Source organism: Mesoplodon mirus (assembly GCF_964341445.2).
Source record: "Mesoplodon mirus genome assembly, chromosome: 2".
NCBI lineage: Eukaryota > Metazoa > Chordata > Mammalia > Artiodactyla > Ziphiidae > Mesoplodon > Mesoplodon mirus.
The window spans coordinates 218,132,470-218,159,436 of record NC_138977.1 but is presented as its reverse complement, the minus strand read 5'-3'; the positions used below and the strand labels follow the sequence as shown (position 1 = coordinate 218,159,436).

Below are 26,967 nucleotides of genomic sequence, written 5' to 3'. Positions count from 1 at the left end.
GAGACTGAAGGTATATTATATGCCAGTGGCAAAGTCATGATGGAGCTTATTATCACTCCCCTCCCCCTGCTTCTCAGAACAGTAGAAATATTTTTATTAATAGCACAACACCTGTTTTTTAATATTGGCATGTTTTATACTATGTCCTTTGTGCTAACAGAATATCTCAACACAACCTCCATTCCAACTTTTAAAATCCTCAGGCCAGACTTAGGGATGGATCCAGGGTTTATAGGACTTGGAGCTTATGTCATTTGAGGTCTCCTCTTTAAAAAAAAGGCATACAGATTAAAAATATAGAAAATCAGGTATAGTGCTTTGGGAGGAACTGTGAAAAATAAGAGCCTTGAAGCTTAGGTTCCACTATCTCCCTGGTAATTTGTTTCTGGTTTTATTGCTCCATTCAGAAAAAGACATCAACTTTTTTTTTTTTTTTTTTTTTTTGCGGTACGCGGGCCTCTCACCGCTGCGGCCTCTCCCGCCACGGAGCACAGGCTCCGGACGCGCAGGCTCAGCGGCCACGGCTCACGGGTCCAGCCGCTCCGTGGCATGTGGGATCCTCCCGGACCGGGGCACGAACTCGCGTCCCCCACATCGGCAGGCGGACTCCCAACCACTGCGCCACCAGGGAAGCCCCCCCCCCATCAACATTTTTAATGGAAACTTCAGTCAGACTGTGGGAATCAAGGAAGTAAATGACTTGCATCAGTTGCTAAGTGAATGCACCTTAAACATTAGAAGCTTCAAAGCTACCTTATGGACGCTGCCACCCATGACTGACATGATAAAAATGCCGTACATGGCCACAGAAGTAATAATAATGATGGCGAAAAGGACTTAGCATTGACCAAGTCCCCAGAACCTCCTAAACACTGTGTTGAGCGTTTCAATAGCGTACCTCGTTTCATCCTCAGAATTACCCTGTGTGCAATATAGTTATTCCTGTAAAACAGATGAAAAAACTGAGGGTCAGAGGTGTTAAAAATGATTTCCTCATACCACTCATATATGGTTGAGTCAGGATTACAGTTGGAGTAATTAGATGTTAGAACCCTTCCTCTTAAAAAGCCAAGAGAATGTTTTGGTGAGGATGTTTCAGAGAGCCAGCCGCTATGAGGCTGGACGCAAACTGTGAAAAGTGAGAGCTGATTCTTTGGACTTGGGAGGAGGTCCTTAAAAGTTATCAGGCATCCATTATTCAGAGTAATGCAAAATCCCGCGATACTTTGTCTCAGAGACAATGCTGGTGGTTTTCTTACTAGGTTAACGCAATAGGGGGCAGAAAGGTTAGCAAAAAAGATTTCCATCTTTCTATTTTATTCCTTTAAGTTGGTAGTAAATCTTGAGCAGTACAGCCACCTTCTGTATTCTATGCCTCTTTTGAATGAACTGGTTTTGGTTCATTACGTATGCTAAAATAGACTGTGTCATGGAGATTAATAGTGAAAATGTACTCAATTATAATTTTAGCAAATGATTACAACCTCAATTTTTAAAAATCATTTTTATTAGACTTAACAATAGTTAATGGTTCTCTCTACCAATGGGCTGTATAACTAATGATAAGAATTACCCTGAACTTTAACTTTTTCCCAAATACAGTATTATTTTTAAAAGCTGTATGTTTTTGTTAAATTGTTAGGCTTATACTCCATTTCGTATTACTTTAGCAAGCAGTATAAAATGTAAAGCTAGGACATCCTTTTTACCACCATACTTTTCTCAAACTACCTGCATAGCTTAAAAATTTTCCTTTGAGTAATACGTTTCCTACTCTGTAGGTAATAAGTCCCCTGAAGTTTCGTACATTCAAATACAGGCGAAACATCCAATTTTATTTTCTTCTCTAACTGTTACAGCTTGAAATATAGTATTATAATTCTTAAGTTGCCTGCAGTGTATATTGTTAGACTCTTAACATTCTTGAGCAGTGAATGCTTCTACTGAATTTCCTCTTTTCTTTGGACAAGATTATCCATATATTAGAGAATCGAGGTTCTGCTGTCATTAAGTCATTCATCTGTAGGTGTGTCTTGTAACAAACTTGCTGAAAATACACTTTTAAAAAATTTATACAAGCAAAATATTTAAATTATCTTAATATGGAGGGTACATCCCACTTTATACCAATTTAAAAAAAAGTCTAGATAGACTGTTCCCAAACCATTGGTATAATTATTAGGTTCCTGGGGTATCTTTTAATGGTTTTAAAATTCTTTCCATGTCTACTTTGTGTCTTAATTCATTTTTTTCCCTTTAGCAGAAAAGATGTGGAGTGGGCTACTACCTCCTGGCCTAAATGAAAGTGATGTTGAGTTGAATTCTGATGATGAAGCCACAGTAGGGAGCTCTGAACTTAACTTACAAGAAGGTAAAGAAGATGGGACCATTACAAACACAGAGGTCTCAGATATCCCTACAGATGGACCAAAAACTGAAGCAGAGGCAAATGTAAATGCATATGAAGAGTGTCCCTCTGGAATTCCCTTAAATATGTGGAATGTAGGTTTTCTCTGATGTGTTCTTATTAAAGCCTATACCTGTGTGTTTGTGCATGGTCCTGTGTGTGTCTCTGCTGTGGTCAGAATGTATATGTTCTTGGGAGGTAAATAGGTAGGGAAGATTGACTCAGAATACTTTTATTACTCTGTGGGTCTGTGGCCAATTCACCGGCCACTCAGATACTTATGTTCATTTTCGTTTTGTTTTTCATAAAAAGAGGAAGGAAAAAAAACAGTAGGATTAGCTACTTGGTCTAACAAAATACATGAGGAGTTTCAGTCTTAATCTCTTTGCTGTCTATGAGCCATTGACTTTTACCCTCAGATTATCAGATTGACTTATTTGGAAATAAATGAAGATAAAAACTCAGGTTGTGAAAGTCTCAGACAATAGAGTATCTCAAGAAGAACTGAACTAGTTTCATAAAATTTGTATATTTTTATAAATGTTATAGTTTTTTATTACTTAAAATGTTATTTTTCAGATGTATGCTTTGCTTCAAAGCATATTTGCTTCTCTTTCTTTCTTTTTACTTTTATGTAGAAATTTCAAGAACTGCATACAAAACATTCTGAACAGAAAACCTCAACTTCAAGATCCAGAAAGAAAAAAAGAAAACGCTCCAGAAAAGGTGTTTTAATTTAGGTTAATTGTCAATAGTGCTAATATTAAATTGTGACCAATTGAGCTCAACAATTTTTAATAACCATAATTTTGAAATAACAGAATACTTAGGTATTGACACTGTGAATTCTTTTTCAGGTAAATTGAAGAATGAAGAAGAATCTCAAAGGTAGGTGGAATTTAAAATACCTGTCTGTCCTAGATAGTATTGTAGAACTTGTACAAATAGTTGAACTACTTACCTCTGAAACGTAAGGACTAGTAAATGTAGTATAATTGTAGTAACCAGTTAAAGACAGTAAATGTACAAATGAGTACATTTTGTGTAAAACATAAGTTATTGTCTCTCTTCTTACAGTGAACAGTCCTCAAGAGAAACCCAGTGGAAGGAGCTTACTCAGTATTTTGGAGTCAGCGATAGATTTGACCCCCCTGTTAAAAGGAAAAAAATTGAAAAGGTAAGATCTTTTTATTGCATCTTATATTAGCCAGTGGGAAATGTTTGTAATTAACCTTGCCTAAGGTGTTTCTCCTCATTAATTCGTTCAGTGAAGAAGTTAATGTGTGCAAGATGCTAGATAAACAAGTAAATATATAGTTACAAATCGTTAAAAAAGCTGTTAAGAAAGAAACGAACAGGGTATAGTGAAGAAATTAAAATGGAAGCCCCACTTTAGCTGAGTGGTCAGGGAAGGCCTTTCTTAGAGGGTGCCATCTCACTAAGACCGTAGGATGGGAAGGAACCATCTGTATAAGGAATGCTAGTGTAGAGGTGATAACCTGGGTAAAGATCCTAGGGGTGGAAGAGTCATCATAGAACATTTGAGCAGCCGTAAGAAGGTCAGCCTGGCTGGATGGTGTCAGTGAGGAGGAGGGTGGGTGGTCCAAGGTAAGATTGGAGAGGCAGGCAGGCAGGCAGGCAAGCAGGCAAGCAGGCAGGCAGGGACCAAACTCTGTAGGACCTTAGAGGACAAGGTAAGGAATTGGGTTTTAGTCACAGTGCAGTTGAGAGCCATTCAAGGGTTTTAAGTTAAGGGAGTGATGTGATCTAAGTTATGTTTGAAAAGATTGCATCTTATGTGGAAGATGGACCTTGGGGCAACAAAAGCAGATGAGAAGAGGACAGTTAAGAGACTCTTCTAGGCATGAGATGATGGCGGCTTGAACAAGAATGGCGCTGCTGAAGATAGAAAAGTGGATAGAGATGAGGTACACTGTAGAAGTAGGGTCAACAGTATTTGCCTCCTGATTGCTTATGAGGTGGTGGGGAGATTTAGGACTATGAGGACGGGAGAGAACCATTCAGGGTTTTACTTAAGCAATGGTGTGAATAGTCATGTGAATTACAAAGACGGGAAAGCTTTGGAGGGGAGAAGATTTAGAGTGGGGCCTATCCAAAGCTAATTTTGGGGCATGGGTAATACCAGCAAACAGGAATAGAGTAGACTGTTGGTAAAATGAGGCAGGAGCTTCGAGGAGAGTCTGAGCTTGAGATGCATGCTTGGGAGTTGTCAGTCTATAGATGGCGTTAATATTTAGTAGAGGCTTGAATGAATGAATAACTTATACGTTCACTTAGGGGAATGTTGACAGACTCCAGGAGCATGAGAATTGAGCTCTGGGCCATAGGGATAGAGGCACAGAGGCCTGCTGGTTGAAGCCCAAGGATATTGTATCCTGCATGTATAGACAGGATCATTGCTGTATACTACTGTGTATAGAGATGATCACCATTTTCTGGTTAATCAATATTTCTTATGAAAAACCTCTGATTTTTAAACCCGTCATTGGGTGGAATTGCCTCATTGAGGGCACATGCAGTAAGAAACTGACACAACAGAGTGTTACATGCAAACCTTTTGATTCCAAGTTTGCCAAGAATTCATGTCACCTAATCCCTAGAACACTGCGGAATTGGAACCAGGATCACCTGCTGCTGCAAATAATTAGAGCTGTTGAGCAATCTCCTTTTTCCAAATGTTCAAGCAGGTGCAGAAATGCTAAATTTCTTACAAAGAAAGAGCACTGGTAGAGGTGAAACTAAAACCCAGGCTTTATTGCACCATTCTCAGTTCTCCAGCTTCACTGCCCAAGGGGCTGGTAAGCATTTTAAAGTGTGATTGCTGTGCTCTTGACTCCTGTGATTCTGGTGGGCTGGGAGGAGGGATCTTGTGAGGAGGATGATCTTGACTGTACCAGACCTGTTCCAAAGCATGACGGAGGAGGCTTATGCTGATGGCAGTGGTCCACGGGCCATCTCTGGCCCACCTGCTTTAGAGTCCCAACCTCTGACTGGATTGTTCTTTTGAGGGAAGAAATGGTTAAATGTTGGTTCTCATAGGAAATATTTTTAAAAATTTTATTTGTGAATTAGGTGGTCTTTGATCTTCAACTGTTTACAATATTTGTTGTGTTTTCTCATAACTGTATTGACTTTAGAATGTCTGAATTGTTTCTTAGTGAAGTTAAAGCTATGAAATTCAGATTTTAGCCTTTCTAAAAAGTAGAAAGTTTGAAGGCATTTTTTTACAATCTATCTGTATTAGAATATTTTTATTTCCCTACATATATGAAATTGTACCTTCTTGATACTGGCAAGATAAGGGCAACTTATATTCTTTGTCTAAAATTTGGAATTTGTGAAGAGTAACTTTAATCAAGGATACTAGGATTCCATGTGCAAAATCTTTTAAACAACTCAGTTTTAGGAACTAGTGTTCTGTTTCGCATTGTACATTAGACGAATTCTAGAAAGAATTATAAGTCAAACACCATTTTAAAAAGGAATTTCTGTTTAAGGGAAGACCGCTCTAAATCCTTTTATAATCACCTGTTGATCTGTTTTATAAGTTTGGCTTTTCCAAATGGTAGGCATTCCTCTGTATGAATGACATCTGCCCAAGAAAGTCATGGCATCACCTCAACAAGGAAACTGTTGCTGGCCAGGCTTGTATCTGCCCAGGATGTTGCCAGCACTTAATATTCTATAAATAAGTGCAAGCATAAGAGGAAAGGAAGGATTTGGTGAAGCCAGATTATCTCATATTCTCTTGGTAGTTCAGCTTAATTGCATGCCAGCAGGTTCACACTCATTCTTTGGTTTGGGATCACTGTTTCACATGCACCCCTTTTGCTGTCATGCTAAAGTCTCTACTGTGAATCCAACAGAGTAAATAGACATTAAAGAATGTCCACACTGGGGGCACCAAGATAAATGCTAAGAATAAATGTAAGTTCAGCAGATAATAGCACTGCCCAAGAAATCTAGAGAGGATCATGAAAATCCATGATGCAGTATGGACAAAACTAGCATGGATTTCTAGTGCATTATTTTACTTCTCTGGAGCAGAGGCTGATCTGTTACTATATCTCAGAGACCCTTTTTAGTCTCTTTTCACTCAATCACTCAACTCTCAAGAATGGTACAACAAAACAAACTTCTTACGTCTGTCGTGTAGTCCTTTTTCTTTTTTATTCTTTTCCTTCTTTTCTTTTTCTCTTACTTTCTTTCTCTCTCTCTCTTCCTTCCTTCCTTCCTTCCTTCTTCCTTCTCTCTCTCTCTCCCCCCACCGTCTCTCTCTCTCTTTCTTTCTTCACTGCCAAGCCAAAGCCGTTGCTCAACCAAGGATGTGTATTTACAGCCCTGCTGTCACTTGCTTCCCTGACAGTGCAGAGAGACTTATATTTTTAAAATGTAATCTTCCTAACATCCAAAGCTGTTTTAAAGTGTTCTTTGTATTAAATACAGCTATAATTGTGTTTCTGGCAGCAGTCCTGGCACTTATCAATAATTCTGTAATCACAACAATTATTTTGTGTTTATGTGGGAATTTCTTTAGAATAAATTTTACTCATTCATTTCATTATAAATGTCTCAAGTATTCTTTAGTTGAATCAATTTGATTAGTCAGCAGTCATTTTTGAAAGTAGTTTTATGTATACTTAATGGATTCTTTTTGGCAAGAAAAACCAGAGGTACTTTTAATAATTTTGAGAGTAACTGCACAATGTCTTTCATAATTTTTAGTTGTTTATGAGAGGAAGCTGCTATTGTATAGTACAGCTTTTTTCAAACTTATTTTTTTAGCAGAATACTCTTTCTTACTAGAATCTTACATGGAGTGCCAATACAAAGATCACAGGCTGGTTGCCTTGAGTGGGCGGGTGTCGGATGGGTAGGGTGGATGGTGGGGTGTAGAGGTACCATGTTGTTCCCCTGGGATCAGGTAGAAACCATTTTCTTGTCATCCTTATGTGATCCCCGTCGGGTGGGTAGTATGGCCAGTATTATTCTCACAATACAGATGAAGAAACTGAAGCCTAGCATGACTTGTCTAAGAAAACAGAGCAGGTTGGAAAGTAAAATAGTCCCAAATCTAGATTTTTCTGAAGTAACAGTCCAACTTAGTTTTTTACTTACCTGATTCAAATAATTTAGGTAGGCGTGATTTTTATGTAAAAGTAGTAGCACTTAATTCTTAGTTCTTTTTTTTCTTCCTCCTTTATGGAGAGATTACCTGATTGTTTCCCCTAGGTATTTAGGTCTAATCATAGAACAACAAACGAGTGGACACTTCATTTGTATTAAGGTTTGAAAATTGAATATATTATCTGAATAAATATTTAGTAGCAAAATTTCTCTAGAAATATATTGTTCCAGTTTGACGTTAAGAGCTTTAATCGGTATGTTCAAAGAGATTTTACTACACACATATGGGTGGTTAGTCCTTAAGGTTAAACCTAATACCCGTAAATTTCTTAGATATTTATAGTACTGCCTTGACATCTGCAACAAAACTGTTAATTAGGGCTTACTTATTGCCTCATGGGAACCTGTCAGATACTGGCCTTAGATGATTTTCCACCTGGGACCAAATTGCCATCCCTAAGTTTGTCTGTATTGAGGTATATCTTAAGCTAAATTTCGATTCCTGCCAGAAGGCATCTTAGGAGCATGCTGAGGACCTGCAGAGTATCAGCGGTGCTTCTGTGCCCCCTGCCACTCCTGTGGTATGAAAGATGCCCTAGATAATTCCAATAAAGGTTACTCTGGGGTCCAACTTAAGACTTTTAGAAAGCTTTGATACTCAAATCTTATTTCATGAGACTACTTACTGACTCAAAGTTGAAATCTTGGGTCTTATACTTGGGTCTGAGCCCTTGACAAACTATAATGAGGTCTGTAGTAATATAGAGCTGAACCTTCTTTTTGTTTTAATGGTATCCTGATAGACATAATGTAAATAGCTTATTTATTGAATGACTTCTATGATCTAAAAACTTTGCTAGGTATTTTACTTTTTTTTTTTTTTTACCTTTACCATAACTTTGCAAAGAATGTGGCATTATTCTCATTTTACAGGTGAGATAACTGCAGCCTTATAGAGGTTTAGGGACAAAACCCAGGGTTTCTTGGCCAGTAAGTAGAGGAGCTATAATTTGAACCCAGGTCTGACCTCAACAACCATGTTCTTTTAAACTATTATTAACTTTTGGTCTTAAGGTGATGGAAATGTTATACCTCGGGTTTTTTTTTTTTTTTTTTTTTTTTTTAACGTGAGCATTTTGAAAATATTTGGAATGTTAGTATCTTCTTATAGAAGCAGAGAGTTTGGGTGTGCCTATGGAACCAGAAACTTTTCAGAGCCAAAAAGAACTATTATATTTTACTTAAATAAATTGCTTTAAAAAAAAGAAAAAAGAAAGAAAGAAAGAAAAAGGAGGAAAAAAAAGAAACAGTCATGCGTAGCGAAACTTTGTTGAAATAAAAAAAAAACTTTTAAAAGAGCTAAAAACAAAGTTGACCATGTAAGTGGAATTCTCGGATTTTATTTCTAGGAGAGAATTTTGGTCATCCAAGCTGATTCTCTCATTTTCTTTAAAGAAACTGAGGCTTATGAGTTTACCAGGCGCTGTGACCGTGTCCTCTGACTCCTGGTCCAGCACTCTTTCCGCTATATTAGATGCCGCTTGGAATGGCTGGGGGAATGGGAGTTAGTTGATGGTGGAGAGAGAGATTTGTAATTTTAGTTAATTTATTTTTAAGTGAAAATTATACCTATCAGCCCAGCAGTTCATATAAGTTTCCAGAAAAGGGGAATGTTCTTGTTTTCCACTTTGTGACATTAACTGTAAGCTGTGGCTGTGTGGCAACCACAGGGAGTTAAGTTAGCCAGTTGCTGCAGCGAAATGCCTCGCTAAATAAGCAGACCGCTGGTTTAGTTCCTGGGCATTGGTGATAAAAAGAGATCTGCATTATTCTAGGGCCTGGAGTAAAGGCATACAGCACCCAGGTCCTAAATAATCTCAGGAAGCCTAAATAATTAGAGGGAAACAAACAGAGCTATTATGTGGAATAAGCAGGACAGGCTTGAGAATGGATGCTGTTAGGTTGCTGAGCTGAAAGTGCCGGAGAGAGACGTGGCTTGCAGGCCTGGCAGCACTCAGGGCGCGGTTAGGTACTGGGCATCGGGGAGGGTGCAGTGGGGTCAGCGGGTGTATAGGCATGAGGGAACCTGCAGAAATAGAGAAGGTAACATTCGACATGAGACTTACAAGGGTGGTTAAGATTTTTCAAAGAGAAACTCATCCAGAGGCACAGGGAGTATGAAGAGACTGGTAAATGTGGCCAGAGAATAGGAAGTACAGCCTTGCCCAAGATGGGGCTGAGAAAGCATTTGGGGACCCTGTTGTGAAGGGATTTGGGTGCTATTCAAAACGAGGAAAGAAGTGATTGTGTTTGGAGCTGGGTAATGACACGGGATCTGCTTTAGGAAAACAGAAGACTAGTTTGATGAGGGTTTAAATCTTACAAACAAGAGATGATGAGGCCCTGAGGAAGCACAGAAGGGAGACATGAGAAACACTACAAAAACAGAGCGAAAATAAGAGCCAAGGATCGGAGGCATTGAATATAACGGAGGATTCTCTCCGGGGTGACTAGGGGTGGTCACCTCTGAAGGAGAGTCAGGGCAGGAACTGATGAGCTTGCTTTTCCACATGATAAACATTGAAGACCCTGCCTCTGCAAGGCCTTCCACATGAAGGTAACTAGCAAGTAGCTGGAGACACAGGTCTTCGTACAGGGGAGAGGTCAGATGTTTTGAATTATTTAGAGATACAAAGCAGCTTATAAGAAATAATTGAAGCCCTAGGATCGAGTATAATACTGAGGAGAGGGAAGAGTAAGAAGAAAAGGGGGCCAATCACAGAACCTTGAGGACGGCTATAATTGGGGGACAACAGGAGGAGATAAGGGGCATCAAAGGAGAATTAAGTTAGACATTTGGGGAGAGAGTTTTGAGAATGAGGATGTAGTTGACATAAGAGGTGATGGGAGGACAAATGGTATCATTTATGACTGTGGAGGGAGCAGTTTCAGAGGAATGATGAGGACAGGAGGAATGGAGGAGATGGGAGATGACACGGGACGACTGATACACTGCTTTCGAGAGAGATGGAGTACCGACATGAGAAGAAATCAGTTGGAGGGAGGTGAGCTGTGTCGTCTCCTCCAGCCCCTGGTCCAGATTGGGGAGGACAGGCTTATTTATAGGATGCGAGAAAGATGGAGAAAAGAGAGAGAGAGGAGAACATTGAAAGAGAAGGGTTCTGGATAACATGTAAGCAGGTGGAATTATGCTGAGCACAGGAGGTGGGATAAGTCTTGGGAAGAGAGACGATTCTTTCTTGGAGGCAGTAAGGATGGAAGAACAGAGTAAGTGAGAAGCGGGTGAGAGGAAGTTATAGAAAGTGCATACGTGCCCTTGGTTATCGTCTCCCCTCTCTCCCACCGCCTCAGCCTCTCATGAAGTAGGGGTAGGGTTATAATCTGCTGAAAAGGAAGGAGGTAGGGTTGAGGGTATTTGAAAAAATGGAAAAGACATGCAACAACTTCTTGAAGGAGTGTGGGAACTTTCAAGGGCAGAGCTGAGAGCCCACCCAGCTGAGTTTGGAAAAAGAGCATTTAGTAAAGCCAGTGAATTGAGTCCTTTGAGTTTCTCTGACATTGCTGGGACACCTAGATGTTAAAGTAGTGGAAACAAGTGGTTGGGAGCAACCAAAACAAGATGTGATGTTGGAGAAAGTTGCTTAGTTGCCTAAGGTATTGCTTAGGTCGGTGGCTCTCAAACTTGAGCCTGGTTAGAATCAATGAATTTCTGGGCCCCAACCCCAGCGTTTCTGATTCAAATTTGCATTTTTAACAAGTTCTCAAGTAGTGCTGATGCTGCTGGTCCAGACTCAGACTTTGAGAACTTTTGGCCTAGAGTCTAGTTTGGAAAGGTCACTCATGGGTTGCAGGCCAGAGAGGCAGGATAGGAGACTCCAGGAGGGGCTGAAGGACTGTGAGAACAAATACGATGGCGACAGAGCATGGGGTTCCAAACGAAGACAAGGCCGGTTCACCGGCTTCGGGGACTTGGGGTCAGTGGAAGGACAGAATCTTGTGTTTAGAGAGAATCCTAGATCGTAAAGCTCTTACATGGCCTAGAGCAAGCGTATTCAGAGTATTGGGCTTCCAGGAAATAAAGAACTTGTGCCTGAGTGTAACTCAGTGTACTGCTTCCTTCTTTGAGAAAGTCTTGTTGTCCCCATCCCATACCCTTCCTCCTCTAAGAAAAGTCAGCTAGACAGACCTATGCGTAGTCATGTAATTGATTTGCATACTGGCACAAGCTCAGTTCCTAGACTGGCATCACTCGCAGACCTGACCTGGTACACAGACCACACTTGGAGAATCCCTGGCCTTGAGTATAGAATCTGGGGTGGGGTGTTATTTAGCAGGCCCTGAAAATGAAGGATGTTGGAAGAGTGAGTCCAGGATGTTGTTTGGACTATCAGGAGAAGAATTTTGCAGAAATACAAAAAAGAGAAATTTCTGAAGACTGGTGGGTGATCACAGGACCAGAATGGGAAAAGGACAGTAGAGCAGCATGGCCTAGGCTCTGAGGCTCTGAGAGGCTATTGAATGCCAGTCTCAGGCTCCAGTCGGGAGCAAGTAAAAGAAGCCTAATCATCCTCCAGCCCCTTGGGTTGTCGAATAAGGGTTCGTGAGAAGAACAGTCTTCACTTTAACACAGACATCAGTGACAGCCTTGCTGGTCTTTGTTTCGTAATCATTTTAGGCAGATTTTGTGTGGGCTTTTCTTTTTTTTTTTTTTTTTTTTGCGGTACGCGGGCCTCTCACTGCCGTGGCCTCTCCCATAGCGGAGCACAGGCTCCGGATGCGCAGGCTCAGCGGCCATGGCTCACGGGCCCAGCTGCTCCGCGGCATGTGGGATCCTCCCAGACCGGGGCACGAACCCGTGTCCCCTGCATTGGCAGGCGGACTCTCAACCACTGCGCCACCAGGGAAGCCCTGTGTGGGCATTTTTAAAATCTTGTTTCAATAAAGGCTACATGGGAGCAAAGTTTCTCTCAGTTGACTGGTCTAATCAAGCAGTACACTGATGGAAGAGACATTCCCTGGACTCCTTTATTAGGCTAAGGAGGGAGAAGTCCATTAACTGAAAATGTGGAAGATACACTAGATAAGCCATTGTTGGGATAAAATTTTCTTCTAAGAAACATATATTAGACTATTTTAAGAAAGTTATATTTTCTTTAGTAACTATTTCCATAAGCTAAAACTCAGTTATTTAACTCTAAGAAGCATCTTTCCATAAAGTATGATGTATCCTACACAGTCTGTTTGGTGATCCCATGAAAATTTTAATTGTGATTTCCTGAAGTATCTTCAACTAGTAAATAACATTTCCATAGGAAAGTACAGTCATTCTTATATATAACTTTCTTCCCATGTTTAATATCCAACTGAATACCCATCCCGTCGTCAGAGACTAGGAGGGCCTGTTGAATGAAAGTCTCAAGTTACAGGAATAGGCCATAGTGAAAAGAGGCAGAGGAAAATGGTGGTTTAGAATACAGGCTCTGGGCAAACCTAGATTCATGTGATGGTGGCTTTAACATTTACAGACGCCGTGACCTTGGCCAAATTAGTGAGTCTAAGCTTCTGTTTCCTCATGTTCAAAACAGGGTAACGGCGTAATTTCATTGAGTTGTTATGTGGATTAAATGAGCTTTCTTATAGTACTGAGCACAGGGTGTACCACATAATAAGCATGCCATAACTTCTAACTTATTATCATTAGCATTATATTGTTATTAAGGGAAAGCGTAGTCCTTAGGGTCACAGAAGTTTGGATTTGCATCTCCTTTTTCTTAGTTCGAGAAGTGATCTGACCTTGGCTAAGTCGTTTAATACCTCTGAACCACCTTCTCATCAGTAAATGGGAGTGGTACCAACTACCATATACGATCATCGTGAAAATTAAATAGTCTAAGTATGTAATGTGTTTGGTGTGGTCCTGTGACATAGGCTTTACTAGCAAATGTTTGCCTTTCTTTCTTGCCTCTAACTTTTAGGTTTCTTTTCTTTCTAGTCGGGCCTTGAAAAGAGCATAGACCAGGCTGTGGAAGAGTGGAACATTGAGAAGGCTGAGGAACTCAGCAATCACCTAGCTACTCGAGAGGTGAGTCAGCCCAACTGGTGGCACTCTTTTGTGCTTCCAGATCTTCTAAAATGAGCGTATGTTCTTTCTGTGATCATGAGTAAGTTCAGTATTCAAATATTTGACCTAAGATTTTCCTTTCTGTCCGTTTTCTTCTCTCTTAAATCCACCTTTTATTTCGAAATGCTGGGTTTTATTTTTGTCTTTAAAGTTATTAAATTATTCTGATCTAAATCTTATGCTGGAAATAATCCATGATTAATATTCAACCCCTAGATTTCATCTAGTTCAGAGAGCTTTTTGCCAGTTATGATTAAAAGGCTAGCTTTATTTTTCCATTTGCATCTTTAACTCAGTTTAACTCTCCCTGAGGGCAGCCGTGTGTTCTAATGTCACATCTCTCAACATGTTCCTAACCCTTGCTCCCCAGAATGCTTTCTTACTGCATATTCTAAGTAGTTGCCTCAACCCTAAAGAATTTTCAGCCTTTTTTTTTTAAACCTATAGTCTATAGTATAAAACTAATAGGTATATTGAATATTCTTTTTCCAAGTACCAAAGCATCAGAAGGTTCTCACTTGCACCCTCTGGGAGGAATATTCCTCCAACTGGGAATGACTGCCAGGTATCGCTAGGTAAAGTCACACATAAAGAGCTCATAATTGGCATATGTTTTTTTGTCGTTGTTTTGTAAGTCTTTTTTGTCCTAGTTTCTAGGAAGAAAGCTCTATCAAAGCTTTCTTTTTTAATATATCCCTACCTTCTTCGCCTCATTCTTAAACTATAACTACTCCATGGTGTTTAATTACATAGAGAACATCATCGGTCACCTGTGTAAACTCTTGGCACGTGCACTGATCTTTCTTATTCACCTGCTGGTGAACATTTTTTCTAAACTGAGACTAGTGGTGAAATTACTATTTCAGTAAATTCTTCTATGGAAACACCATTCCACTCTTACATCCTCTGATGTCAAAACATTTACCATGAGCCCGTAAAAAAAAAAAAACCATTTACCATTGGTGGCTGTTTGTTGGCTTGTTTGTTTTCTCTTTTTGGTTGCTGGCCACAAGTATCTTATGGGATTTATACTTTCATGTAGGGGAGAAAACCAGTTCAGAAGCAAGGCTTAGGGATTCACAGGTTGTCTTTTTTCCCCCCCTAAGCCTTAAAATCAGTTGTCACATTAGATATTGATACTTCCATTTATAATGTTTATGTATATGTATATGCATTTATTAATGGCTAATCTAAAGAAAATTAGGAAGCTGTGAGCTTGAGTTTGGGACCTAGGTAAGAAGCAGAATAAATGGCAGTTATGTGGCCTTTCAAAAATGTGAGATTTTAAAAAAGGGTTTTTTTTTTTTTAGTAAGATTCATTCATCCCTCCTAGCCTATGATATTCTTGTGCTTTCAGTTTGAAAATTGCTCTTTTCATCTTTAAAGTAACCATATTTTGATTTCATTGATTATAGCATTCATTGAGTATAATAGCATTTTATTATTCTCTTTCCAAGTAGAAAGATTCAGGTATTACATTTGAATGCAGTGAATTTGATGGTGTGTTGAATAGTACCACAAACTCAGTAGGATTTCAGTGTTAGCTGTTGGTTATTGTAGTGGCTTCTTCAGTCACCAAGTTTCCTCAGATCTTTGCCTTGCTAAAGGAAGAAAGAGTAATGCAAGCCCTGGTCTATAACGTTAGAATGTGGGCTCCCCGTGATCCATCCATGGCTGGCTATTTTTCTTTTTGTCTTTTTTCTGTTTTTTAGCACCCATACCAGAGGCCAGGGGAATTTAGAGAGAAGCATTTACTTTACTGCAGGCACTGTGTTCCTTTTAGGTAAAGTTAGTAATGCTAAAGTTTTAAGAGTTGAACACTTTGATTTTTTTTAAAAAAATCTTTTATCTTGAAATAATTTCAAACTTTCAGAAAGTTGCAAAATTTGCAAAACGTTAACAGTTAACATTTGCTTTACCATTCTTTCTAATTTATGTACCTTATTTAGATTTACCAAATATGTCACTGATTTCCTTTATAGCAAAAGAAAATTTTCTCTTTTCTGGTCATGTCTTTTTAGTCGTCTTTAATCTGGAATGTTTCCTCAGTCTGTCTTTGTTTCTCAGGACCTTAGTATTTTTGGAGAGTAGAGGCCACTTATGTTGTAGGATGCCCCTCAGTTTTTGTTTGTCTGATGCTTCCTCATGATTAGATTCAGGTTATGCATTTTTTGGCAGGAAGATCACAGAAATGATACCGTGTCCTTCTCAGTGCAAGATATCAGGAGGCATGTGATATCTATTTGTCCAATTTATTGCTTATGTTCCTTTGATTATTTGGGTAAGGTGGTGTCTCCAGGTTTCCCCTCTATAACGTTACTCTTCTTCCCTATATAATTAATGAGTATCGCATGGAGAGGTGGGAGATGATTTGAGACTCTGTTAATATGCTTTTCCTCACTGTTCTTTTCTTGCTAGTTTTAGTATTCACTGCTGATTGTTTTCCTGCTCAAGACAATTATTATTGCAGTAAGATCTTGAAAACATTATTTGATTGTACTTTTCACCTTTACCTGGCAAATCAGATCTAAAATGTGCCTTCAGTGAGATACCAGATTCTAGAATCTTTTATGTATCTATATTAAATCTCTCAGTAACCTGGTCAATTGGGAATTGGATATAGTTTCCCTAAGTGATGCGCTGGGAGGGCTGGGGTTGCAGTGGCCTTGTGTCCACCAGGGTTGCGTGTTCACTCCCTCCTTGTCTGCCTCATCAGTTGGCCACGCGTGAGCTCTCCTTTCCCTGCTGCAGGAAGCTGCTTGTCAGAGGAAACAGAAGTAGTGCCTCCGAGGCCTCAGAAATCTGTTTCCTTTTTTTTTTTTTAATTATTTTTTATTTTTATTTATTTTGCTGTATGTGGGCCTCTCACTGTTGTGGCCTCTCCTGCTGTGGAGCACAGGCTCCGGACGCGCAGGCTCAGCGGCCATGGCTCACAGGCCCAGCCGCTCCGCGGCATGCAGGATCCTCCCGGACCGGGGCACGAACCCGCGTCCCCTGCATCGGCAGGCGGACTCTCAACCACTGCACCACCAGGGAAGCCCTGTGTTTCCTTTGAGAATATTAAGTTTCTGTGTTTTGTTTTGTCAGACTGCTATTTTAGAAATGGGAATTGCATAATACTGGCTAGGTATTTTCCATTTTAAGAGTTATTTCCTGTCACACTTCATGACATATGAATGAGATTGCTTTAGAAATTTATACTATTTTTAGCACTTGTAAGGATAGTAAACATTTTTCCCAAGTGTTCTTTTTACTTCCATACAAGTATAATGCTTTGTCCTAGTAAAAGAAATTTATGTAGTGTGGGGTTAAAGAATTCTGATTAAGAGGAAAAACAATAATTTGGGCCCTATTTTACTTGTATAAGTGGAAAAACATCTGGAAAGTTTTTGCTGGTCAGACACAGACATTGGAGAGATACGGATGCCGTGTTAATTAAACACCCGCGAAGAATAACTAAAGTAATCAAGATGGAATTCTTGAATAAATAGTTTAGTTTGAGGTTTAAATTCTCATGTTTATCTCCTTGGTGCGAATCACTGTGGATATGAAAGATGGGATTTTGCGAAGTAAGTAATTGTGAGTTTGGGGCAGAAACCCTTTATGAATTAAATGTATATGTGCATGGTAGGTGTCCTTTTGGAAATCAGGTATATGGGTTTTTAATCAGTACCGTTTTGTTTTTTTTAAGAAGCAGTGACTGGGACTTGCTGATAAAGCCGTTGCTCAGAGGCACAGACCCCAGAGTTCTTAAAGCCTTCTCCAACCATAATAAGTGAAACTAATTTTTGATATTTAACGTTTATAAGCCTGTGAAACCAATAGGGCAGCATCAGTATTGAGAAAAATGAAGCCAAAAGAAGAGCCATGTCTGAGAATGGGCCTTGAAAACAGTTCCTCAGAACAGGGCAAAACAAAACAGAACAAACTGGCATGCCAGAACAAAGCTGTCAGTGCACTAGCATTATGACACAGCAAGCACATGTTTTTCCAGGATCATCTTCCCTTAAATTAATGATGACATTAAAGACGTACTTCATCTGGTTTGGGGGATGGCTCAAGTTCACATGGTGGAACCTAGATTGTGCTGTCAAGTTCGGTTTTGCCGTGTAGTAATGTGGTTGCTCTGGGACTGTCCCTCCTGCTGATGAAATCCTTCTTTGTTGTTAACAGTCTTGGAGGAGAGCTAACGTGGAAAAGTACACTTGGGTTTGTGTCCTACTGATGAAACTGTTCTAATTTGAAAACCAAAGTTCTTTTTTTAAACAATACTATTTATGTGTATGTGTATCATACGAGTACATTCACACACGTACATGCACACAGGTGTTTGAGCACATTTGTAGCTTGTTAACCTCAGGCCTGAATTGGAAGGACATTCCGTTCATTGATAGTGATCCCCGAAAATGCCATCCTTTGGTACTTGCCTTTTCTGGCACACCATCTTTGCTACAATTCAGATCATACCAACTTGTAGAAACCAGGAGAAACAAGTATTTCAAAATTAAGTGCTAAAGCCTAGATTTAATAAAGTAAGCTGCACTTCAGCTGAATCTCACATTTTGGAAAGAGAATTTTTCTCTAGGCGTCTTCGTGTTAGCCTGCTGTAGATAAAAACCAGCTTGGTTTGGCAGCAGACAGTGAGTTTCTCCCATCGAATGAGTCACACCTACGTGAGCTAGATATATTGCTTTCAATTATAGCTGTACAATGTCAGGGCAGAAATGAGCGGGGAAGGGAGGTGGCCTGTGAATTTGGTTTGCGCTTTGTATACCTCATGCCCTTAAAGGTTGCCTTTTCTGTAAGTGACTCAAATAGGACAGACTTCGGCAGCACCAGCTAAACTTAATTCCTTGAAAACATCGGTACATACTTCATGTTGTAATGTTATAACCATTTCGTATAACTTAGAATAGTCATTTAAAAAAATAATTTGCAAGGTTTTAATATTCACATCTGAGATATTTTGGTTATAACCTGCTACCATCTTTGCTAAGGCCAGAACCTTTCAGTTTGGAGTAATGATACAAAATGATACATTTTAAAGCTCTTTTGCTCCAACTTCTGAATGGAGACCCAAGGCAATGACTTCAGCCTTTAGTGCTGTTAAGTATAGTATTTATTTAGAACCTAACCAAGGTATCACAAGTATAAAATGATTTAAAAAAAGGATCTCACTTTGATAGTATTCTTTTTATAGATATAGATAAATATTACGTTGGCAGTATGAATTAAACTGAGCATTTAATTTTAACTTTATTAAATTTATTAAATATAGTACCTAGATTTTTGGATTCCAAACATAGGTAAACTTAATAATGTTGAAATAGTAATAGTTTGTTAATATTTAAATAACAAAGGTAGGAATGGCCTTTTTAGAAACTAATGTTTCAATTTATTGAGTTGTATTCTTTCCTAGCTCAATACATTAAATACTCTCTAAATTTGGGCAGATTATTAATTTGTTGCCTAAGTTCTATTTTTAGAGCCATTTCCTAGAAAATCTGAAGGCATTCTGATTGGAGAGGGACACACACACACACACACACACACACACACACACACACACACACACACACACACACACACACACACACACACACACACACACACACACACACACACACACACACACACACACACACACACACACACACACACACACACGGAAATAGCGTCTGTATTTTATGTTAACATGTGAGAAGTGGTCCTTTCTCAGAAATATTTCAGATACTACAGCACCTGGCCCTAGCATTCAGAACTTTCCCAGTACCGTTCGTTGTTAGGCTTTAGCTTCCCTGGGAGGATTCTGGCTACAATTCACCCTTTTCATTTTGGTTATTTATTTTATGTCGATGTACATGCTGTGTTGTCTGATGGAATAAGAGCTTGAATTCACTGCCCCCCCGCTACAAAAAAACCCTGCCCCAAATAGTACAATTTTGACAGATTTATCCATCAAAGTACCTGGAGCATTCTCATATCTAGAGTTCAGAATTGAAACATTTGTTTACATTTTTGAGATAGAGATGCTGCCAAACTTGATCAGTTTGAAGTTACTTCTCATCAGTGCTGTTTTCAGAGCTTCGATATTTTAGGAAAGGTGTTTGCATCACATACAAAAAGAAAGGCTAAATTGAAAGATATTATAGTGAAGCAAGTCTTGTGGTTCTAAACTCTTTATTCTGTATTCCGGAGAGCAAAATTATTTTCTTCCTGGTTTTGTGACTACTTTTAGAACTATCTTAACAGCCATGATTGCAAAGGTAAAACGATTTGTTCAGGTATGAAGCTGAACATATATTCCAATTAGCTATGGTAAGAATTTATCATTAGAACCCATGACTCTAAGAAGGCTGGCAGGTACTTTCTATTTTCTTAATTATTGTGTTTTCTAGCCACTGAAGGTAAGGTGAACAAAGTAAAAATAAATTAAATAGTACTCATTTGTACATATTAAGAATTTAAAATTAAATATCTCCATTTCAACATTTTATTTTTACAGAAAGGAGATTTCCTTTTTTGCTAGTACCAGGGGTGTATATGAAGAATATCTTATTTCATACAAAGTCATCTAATGCCTGCAAACTCTGGCAAAATTTGTTTTATGCCCCTATTTGAAATTTTCCTACGCTGACTTCCATCCCTTACTTTTTCTTTCTTTCTTTCTTTTTCTCTTTCCAGTTAGCAGAGTGTAGGACCAGTTTCTTTGTGGTATATTTCACTGATTAGCACTGGGAGAGAATCTAGGACACTAGGGAGAGAAAGCCCTCACTGAACAGGCTCTTGCTAGTTGGCAGTGACCAGCCACCTGGGGAAGCCGGCTGCGCTCTGCCTGCCGCGGAGGGAGGGGTGTGTGCTTCCATTTAGGGTCATCTAGAACTGACTCACTTTCATTAACTTTGGTTATTTCTCAGTGGTTTTTTAATTTAGATGTTCCTCTGTGTGTCATTTTGTAGTCTGTGCATAGTATGCGGGACCTTTAAATGGAGATTTTAATTCTTTGAAGCCTTGTTCTCCTTAGTTCTTAAAAGTAATTCAGTTATTTCATATAGATGAACAATTAGCACATCGTATGGAAAATAAGCTATGCCTATCCAGGTGAGGGAAGGCTTAGTTGAATTCCTTTACGTGGAACCTAAAGATATGTTCTTTCCTATAAAAAATGGTGTACAGCCTTGAAGTTGGAGCATTTTAGAAATGCTCCAACTTCAAGAGAAAAATAAAAATGGTACTGAGGGATGGGTTTTCCTCTCAGGCTTCTAGGTGTGCTTTTTAGATCTCATTGCACTGAGGACACTTTCTTTTAACCTCTGGGGTATGATTGGGTGATCACCTAGAATGGTGTTCCTTATGCTCTCTTTTAATTATGTTTATCTGTGCTTTTAACAAACCTTAAAAAAAATTCAGATGTTACAAGTCTAATTAAAGAGACAGACAAAGCACAGTTTATACTGTAGATTTTTTCTGCAGTTCAATTAATCAGCATGTTTTCTCTTTTAATTAAAACCATTTTAGTAAATTAAAGCCCACAGCAAAACACATATATAATTTGTTTGTAATTAGCTCTTAATTGGTGGTAGTTGAAGCTTAGCACCCATGGTTTCTTTCTTCATGATTGCCATTTTATTAGCAGCCAGTCATTAATTAATCTTTTTCTAATTAGCTTATAAAACTGTTGATGGCACATTATTGTAAATGTGATTTTAAGTTCAAAGCTTGTTAATAAGCTTTCTTACTTAGAAGAACAGAGATAAAGAAATTGCTGAAAACAGTACTACAGTTCTTTAAAAAAACTGTCTTTCTGATGGGGACTGTGTAAAGCATCTAACAGCTTATGGTTAATTTTTTAATGCTTTTTTCCCTTATGAATGGAATAAGTTGCTTGAATATAAATGTCTCTATCCAGGAGTGATTTCAACAGTATAACATCTTTTCTCCCCCCTTTGGAATACTGTAATCTACGTATAATTTGAAGCCTTAACAGTCATCATTAAACCAGGTGTTATATAAACTATTCCACTATGAAATCAGAGTTGAGGATATGAATCAAAGTCTATCTTCTCAACCTCATGGACCAAATACAAAATTTTTTTATAAGTTGCAAGGTGAATCATACACACACACACACACACACACACACACACACACATGTAATATGTCTATACAAATATATCTTATAATGTATTTTAAAAACAGGGTTTGTTGGGTTATGCTTTGAAATAAAAACCATTTGGATTTAACTGATAATGAAGTTGTAGGTATAAAAATAAATAATAGGTGTTTGTACAGTTGTGCACACAACATAGATGTAAGTAGTACACAAACATGCAAACCTGTGTGTGCACATTTTAAGATGACAGTGAAATTGGGCTGTTTCCTCTAACAGAGAGAAAAAGACTTGATTTACAGTCAGTGTTTAAATGACTGGATATGGCAGAGCTTATTTGCTGTCCTCAGAGCTTTGGCATCTCAGGTATGACTGTGGAGAGAAAGGTACCACTCCGAGTGGAGACATCCTGAATTTACTATAGCACCTGCCATGTTAAATTGTGATTTGAGTGAAATACATTAGCCACATCATCTTCTTTATTGAAATATACTAGCGATTTCATAAAACTCCTTAACTGCATGGTGTTCTGAGCTGTTAATATTTTTGCAAAGTTTTGAAAGTTACTAAAAAAAAAATAAAGCATCATCAGTCCTTGGAAGTGCTTTTTCTTCTTTGCTTTTTGGACTTTGCATGTTATTTCAACTTTGGCTATTTCTCTGCTTGTTTTTAAGAAGGCATTTTGTGATGCCATGCAGGAGACACTAGAAAGGGATAGCTGACAAGGAAAAAATTAAAAATTGGATAAAAAGTAAATGAATAATGTCATATTACCAAAAAGATGAGAGGCTAATTTGTGCCGACTTTTTGCTAATTTTGTTCAAGCCTCAAAACGAGGAGCTGTCACCCGTTCTGTGTAGCACTGACGACAGTGCCAATGATCCATGAAATAAGCTGCCGCTGGCTTTGTTCTGATAAGAATGAACAAATCTGCACAGTGTTCGGCTCCCAGAATCTCATTTTCATACTTGCATGCAGGCGAAAAGAAATAAGCTGTTTGCAGGCTTGATTAATCAGACATTGGAGGGGTTTTTGTCTCTTTGATCTCTTTCGTCTCCTAGGTAACTTGCTTGACATTAATGTTGAGCTCGAGTAAAGACAATCATGAATTGTCGACCAAACTGATATAGAAATTAAAGACCTTAACACTTTAAGTGCTCCAGTAATGGTTCTGCTTTACTTCAGAAAACATCTGTTTTCATTTAATTAAAGAACAAAAGAGAATGGCGTAAATATTTTTTTCATAGAGACCTATTATTCCATCAAAAGTTAAAGTATGATAATTGGTATTTTTAAATAAGTGCCTTGAAAGTGTTCAGAAGGGAGGAAAACTTCATAAATCTGTTACAAGCTAGTAATTCAAAGATGAGTAAAGTATTTTATGAAATGGATAAGAAGTTTACAGTGATGCTAGATTAAGCTGTTTGAATCAGATGCTTCAAGTGATTATCGGCATACTTTAGTAGGGCAAGGTTTAGTGAGAAAAATGAACTTTATTTTGCAAGTTTGTCTTTTAAAAATCTCTACTGTGTTACAAGATGTGCCATTATATCTATTTTACAACCCAATATGATTTACGCATGCTAAACCTGTAAAATTGAAAGGAATTAAAAAAATGTCGCTGGGTGCATTTGCTTGAGGTTATGCAGACGCTTTTACAAATCTTCCAAGTGGCTGTAAAGATGAATGCCTCAAGGGTCCAGCCAGGGCCCTGCTTTTCCAACCAGCTAAAGCCCTTATCTTAAATCCAAGCAAAGTACCATTAATCTTTTTGAAAGACCTTTTATGGCTTTTAATATATCCCAAATTAGAACATTTTACACCCTTGGTTCCTGAAATATGGTGATAAAAAGCCTTTAGAGCTTAATTTTCCTTACCGTTTGCTCTGACCAATTTTCAGTTCTTTGTGATAATGTTTAGACACCTTAATTAAAATGCAGCAAAATATTGGATGTTCTATATGGAAAATGCTGATACTTTGGCTACACATACAAGAAATTCTGTATATATTTTTGTTCGGTTAAAAAAATTTCTTCCCACATTGTGTTGCTATAGTTATCTGATGACCTGAAACCGTTCTTTAATATAAAAACCATTGACCAAGCTTTTGTGATGTTTACATTGGGCACGAAGATGCATTTTTCTTTTTAGAGAAGCAAAAGGGGGATTCTTGTGGGCCTATATTGTTTGTTTGTAATACGGAAACGTAGCACGGTATTCTTTTATCTTCTGGAACTTGGGCTGGTCATCTTGCCTGAGAAAACATGTTTCTTCTCAACTGTCTCTTCTATAGAAGATCTCATGATCCTTTCATATTTCCAAATATGTCCATTCTTTTTACTTTCTCCACAGGAATAAGTGAAACATTCATTTTAAGCATGGGAAGGACACAACGTTGATAAGACTTTTCATCATCATTACAAGCTAAAAGATTCTTTCTGTAAAATGCATAGACCAGGCTTGTTTAATGTCTATCAGTTAAAGAACATTTCATTGAACCTAACCCCAGGCAAAATACAGTTAGCAAATATACCTTTCCTACAAACAGGTCTGCTTGCAGGTATTGCCTACGTACCTACTCGTTTACCATATTGAATTAGTCTACAAAGCGATGGAGCCGTCTCATGTAAATACATGTTTCTTACATTGTAATGAATTCTTTTTAACAAGTTTATATTATGTCTTACGTGGCATATGTGCTCTCATTCTTCACTGTGTTGCTGTCTGTGCCGGGTCTGTCCTTCGTGTTGCTAGAAAACTAAAATCTTTTACATTGTAAGGGCATATGACCATGTTGAAGAGTCCCCATTTAAAGCACATGACCACGGTCAGTGTCCAGACACACTGAGACGCTGTTTGGTTTGTCTGTCCCCAAACCAGAAAATCCATACTGGGAAATTTCAATAAGCTAAAAATGTAAGCTGCATCTTAATTTACAACAGTTTTAGGAAATAATTTTGTCATGGGGTTAATGGTACATGGCAGATATAGTTCAGGTCATTTTTGTTTCATGCTCAAAAGCATAGGCTCAATTTAAATATAAGATAAACTAGCTGAGCGGAACTTTTGTTAGGGGGTGGTCCTGGCAAAACTATATCATATTTCAAGTTTGCGTATGCTATCCAAAACATAGGAATATAATTAGACAGGCAAATACTGAGTTCTGTGTTTTATCTTTTGGAGGCGGGGGACAGAGAAGAGACTAAATATCCTACACGAATGTGGAGAGACCCAGCATACATCTTAAACCCAGGCGGCAAGCTGCATGTTATGACAGTAGACAGTTCATTAGGTGCATTTAGTGCTCCCCTGATGTCCCCCAGCACCCCTGTGGCCAGCCGCCTCGCAGCCAGGTGGAATTGTGAGTAGTTCTGACCAGACGGCTTTGAGCAGAAACGCTGTCTTGTCGCTTCTGGACTAAAGCATTAAAGAGCCAGTGTAAGGGGGCTTCCCTGGTGGCGCAATGGTTGAGAGTCCGCCTGCCGATGCAGGGAACACGGGTTCGTGCCCCAGTCCGGGAAGATCCCACATGCCGCGGAGCGGCTGGGCCCGTGAGCCATGGCCGCTGAGCCTGCGCGTCCGGAGCCTGTGCTCCGCCACGGGAGAGGCCACAACAATGAGAGGCCCGCGAACCACAAAAAAAAAAAAAAAAAAAAAAAAAAAAGCCAGCGTGAGACCCTCTGGCCGTCTCTTCCTCTGCCACAGCGCCTTGAACGCCACGTGTTGAGATGTTGGCACCACAAGATGGAGAGACCTGCCAGTCCACAGCTGACATTAAGTGAAACACGAAATAAAAGTTCAGCCACTGAGATGTGGGGGTTTGTTTGTTACTGCAGTTTTGACTGGCCTAACCAGACAGGCATAACTTGATGTTTTTACGTTTATGACAAATGAATGGTGTTTCAGTCTATAGGAAATCCATCTTCGTGATACATGATTCCAGAGCATTCTTCCAGAGCTTCGTTTTCTCCTTAGATGATGATGCTACAGCCCTTTTGATTCTTAACCTTTTTTTTTAGTTGACTTATATGAACTTTTCTGTAATAAAGAACTAGAAATGAAAAGAGAGCCAAAAGAACAGGTCCGGGATTGAAGCGGTCAGATGTAACTGGCAACCCCCTCTCCCCAGCTGCCCACCCCCCCACCCCCCCGCCTGCCCCCGAAGCCCTCTTTTTAACAGCTGTATCTGCAGCGCCTGCAACAGTGCCTGGCAAAATAATGCATCTGTGCCCGCGTGATATTGGTTGAATGAATGTCGTCCTTGTGAAAGAAGATTCTGCTGCTAGTGTTGGCTTGAGTGTCAGGAAGGCTCCGAGTTGGTCTGCTTTCCCAGGTGGGCTCACAGTCACAATCGACCCTCCTTCCTTCAGTGGCTTTCCTTTTGGTGTCGACTACCTCAGCACGCTGGCTTGATGGTCATATTGCTTCCATTTTGTCATATTGCTTCCATTTACTTACCTTCTTTATGTGTATTCTTTCCTAGACTGAAAAATCAGATCTCTTTTTGTTCTCATTTATAAACCCCAGTCAGTGCTTGATGACTGCTTGTTTGTTTCATTCTAAAGGAAACTGTTCTGCGAGATGAGCTGAAAGGAGTGTCGGGCATGTCAAACCTCACTTTCCTAAGTCGGCTTCTCTCCTTACACACAAGCCCCTGACCGCCTGCCGTGCCTCACTGTTGGCCAGCAGGTCCCTAAACCTTGGGCTGTAATACTTTGACTTGAGAGTAGCTTCTGGGACCTTGCCTCTCGTCCACAAGTCTGCTGGCTACTGAAATGCAGTAGGCTGTGTACAGAGAGAGAAAAGGAAGGAAATACCAGGAAGAGATTTTTAGCCTTTGTTGTTTAACCTGGGTTCTTAACAGATACTTTTGAGCCATCTGTATAGGTGGGTGTTTTTAAAATCAGAGCCCACCAAAACTAGGGGACTACCATGCCTGTCCTGGAGACGCTCGCTGAGGAACAGCTCTGTGGCCAGAGAGCTGTACCATAGGTTATGGCACAGAAGCTGAAGGGCTAGAGAAATACAGAAATAAAGACTTTGTTGGGTTGAGTTAGAGAAGTCTTCCGGGGGTGGGGCTGAGAGGAGGCTTTGTTCTGCTTCAACCTCTAGCACTGGGGCAGATGGGTGTAAGGGGGGAGCATGCACGCACGGGCGACT

The 26,967-nt window shown here is 39.3% G+C and overlaps 1 protein-coding gene across 2 annotated transcripts in view; it reads left to right on the top strand.

Annotated features, from left to right (window-relative positions):
- The window catches only part of FAM204A (family with sequence similarity 204 member A), a 32,126-nt gene that overhangs the window by 3,904 nt on the left and 1,255 nt on the right, over positions 1–26,967 (top strand). The window contains exons 2-6 of one of the 2 annotated variants that reach the window (XM_082611838.1): positions 2,261–2,502; positions 3,046–3,133; positions 3,265–3,295; positions 3,485–3,584; positions 13,569–13,658. In XM_082611838.1, coding sequence (XP_082467964.1) covers positions 2,269–2,502; positions 3,046–3,133; positions 3,265–3,295; positions 3,485–3,584; positions 13,569–13,658 — 543 coding nt within the window. In that variant the 5' untranslated portion in view covers positions 2,261–2,268. The remainder of the gene's footprint in view (positions 1–2,260; positions 2,503–3,045; positions 3,134–3,264; positions 3,296–3,484; positions 3,585–13,568; positions 13,659–26,967) is intronic. The other variant, XM_082611839.1, reaches the window with a different exon arrangement.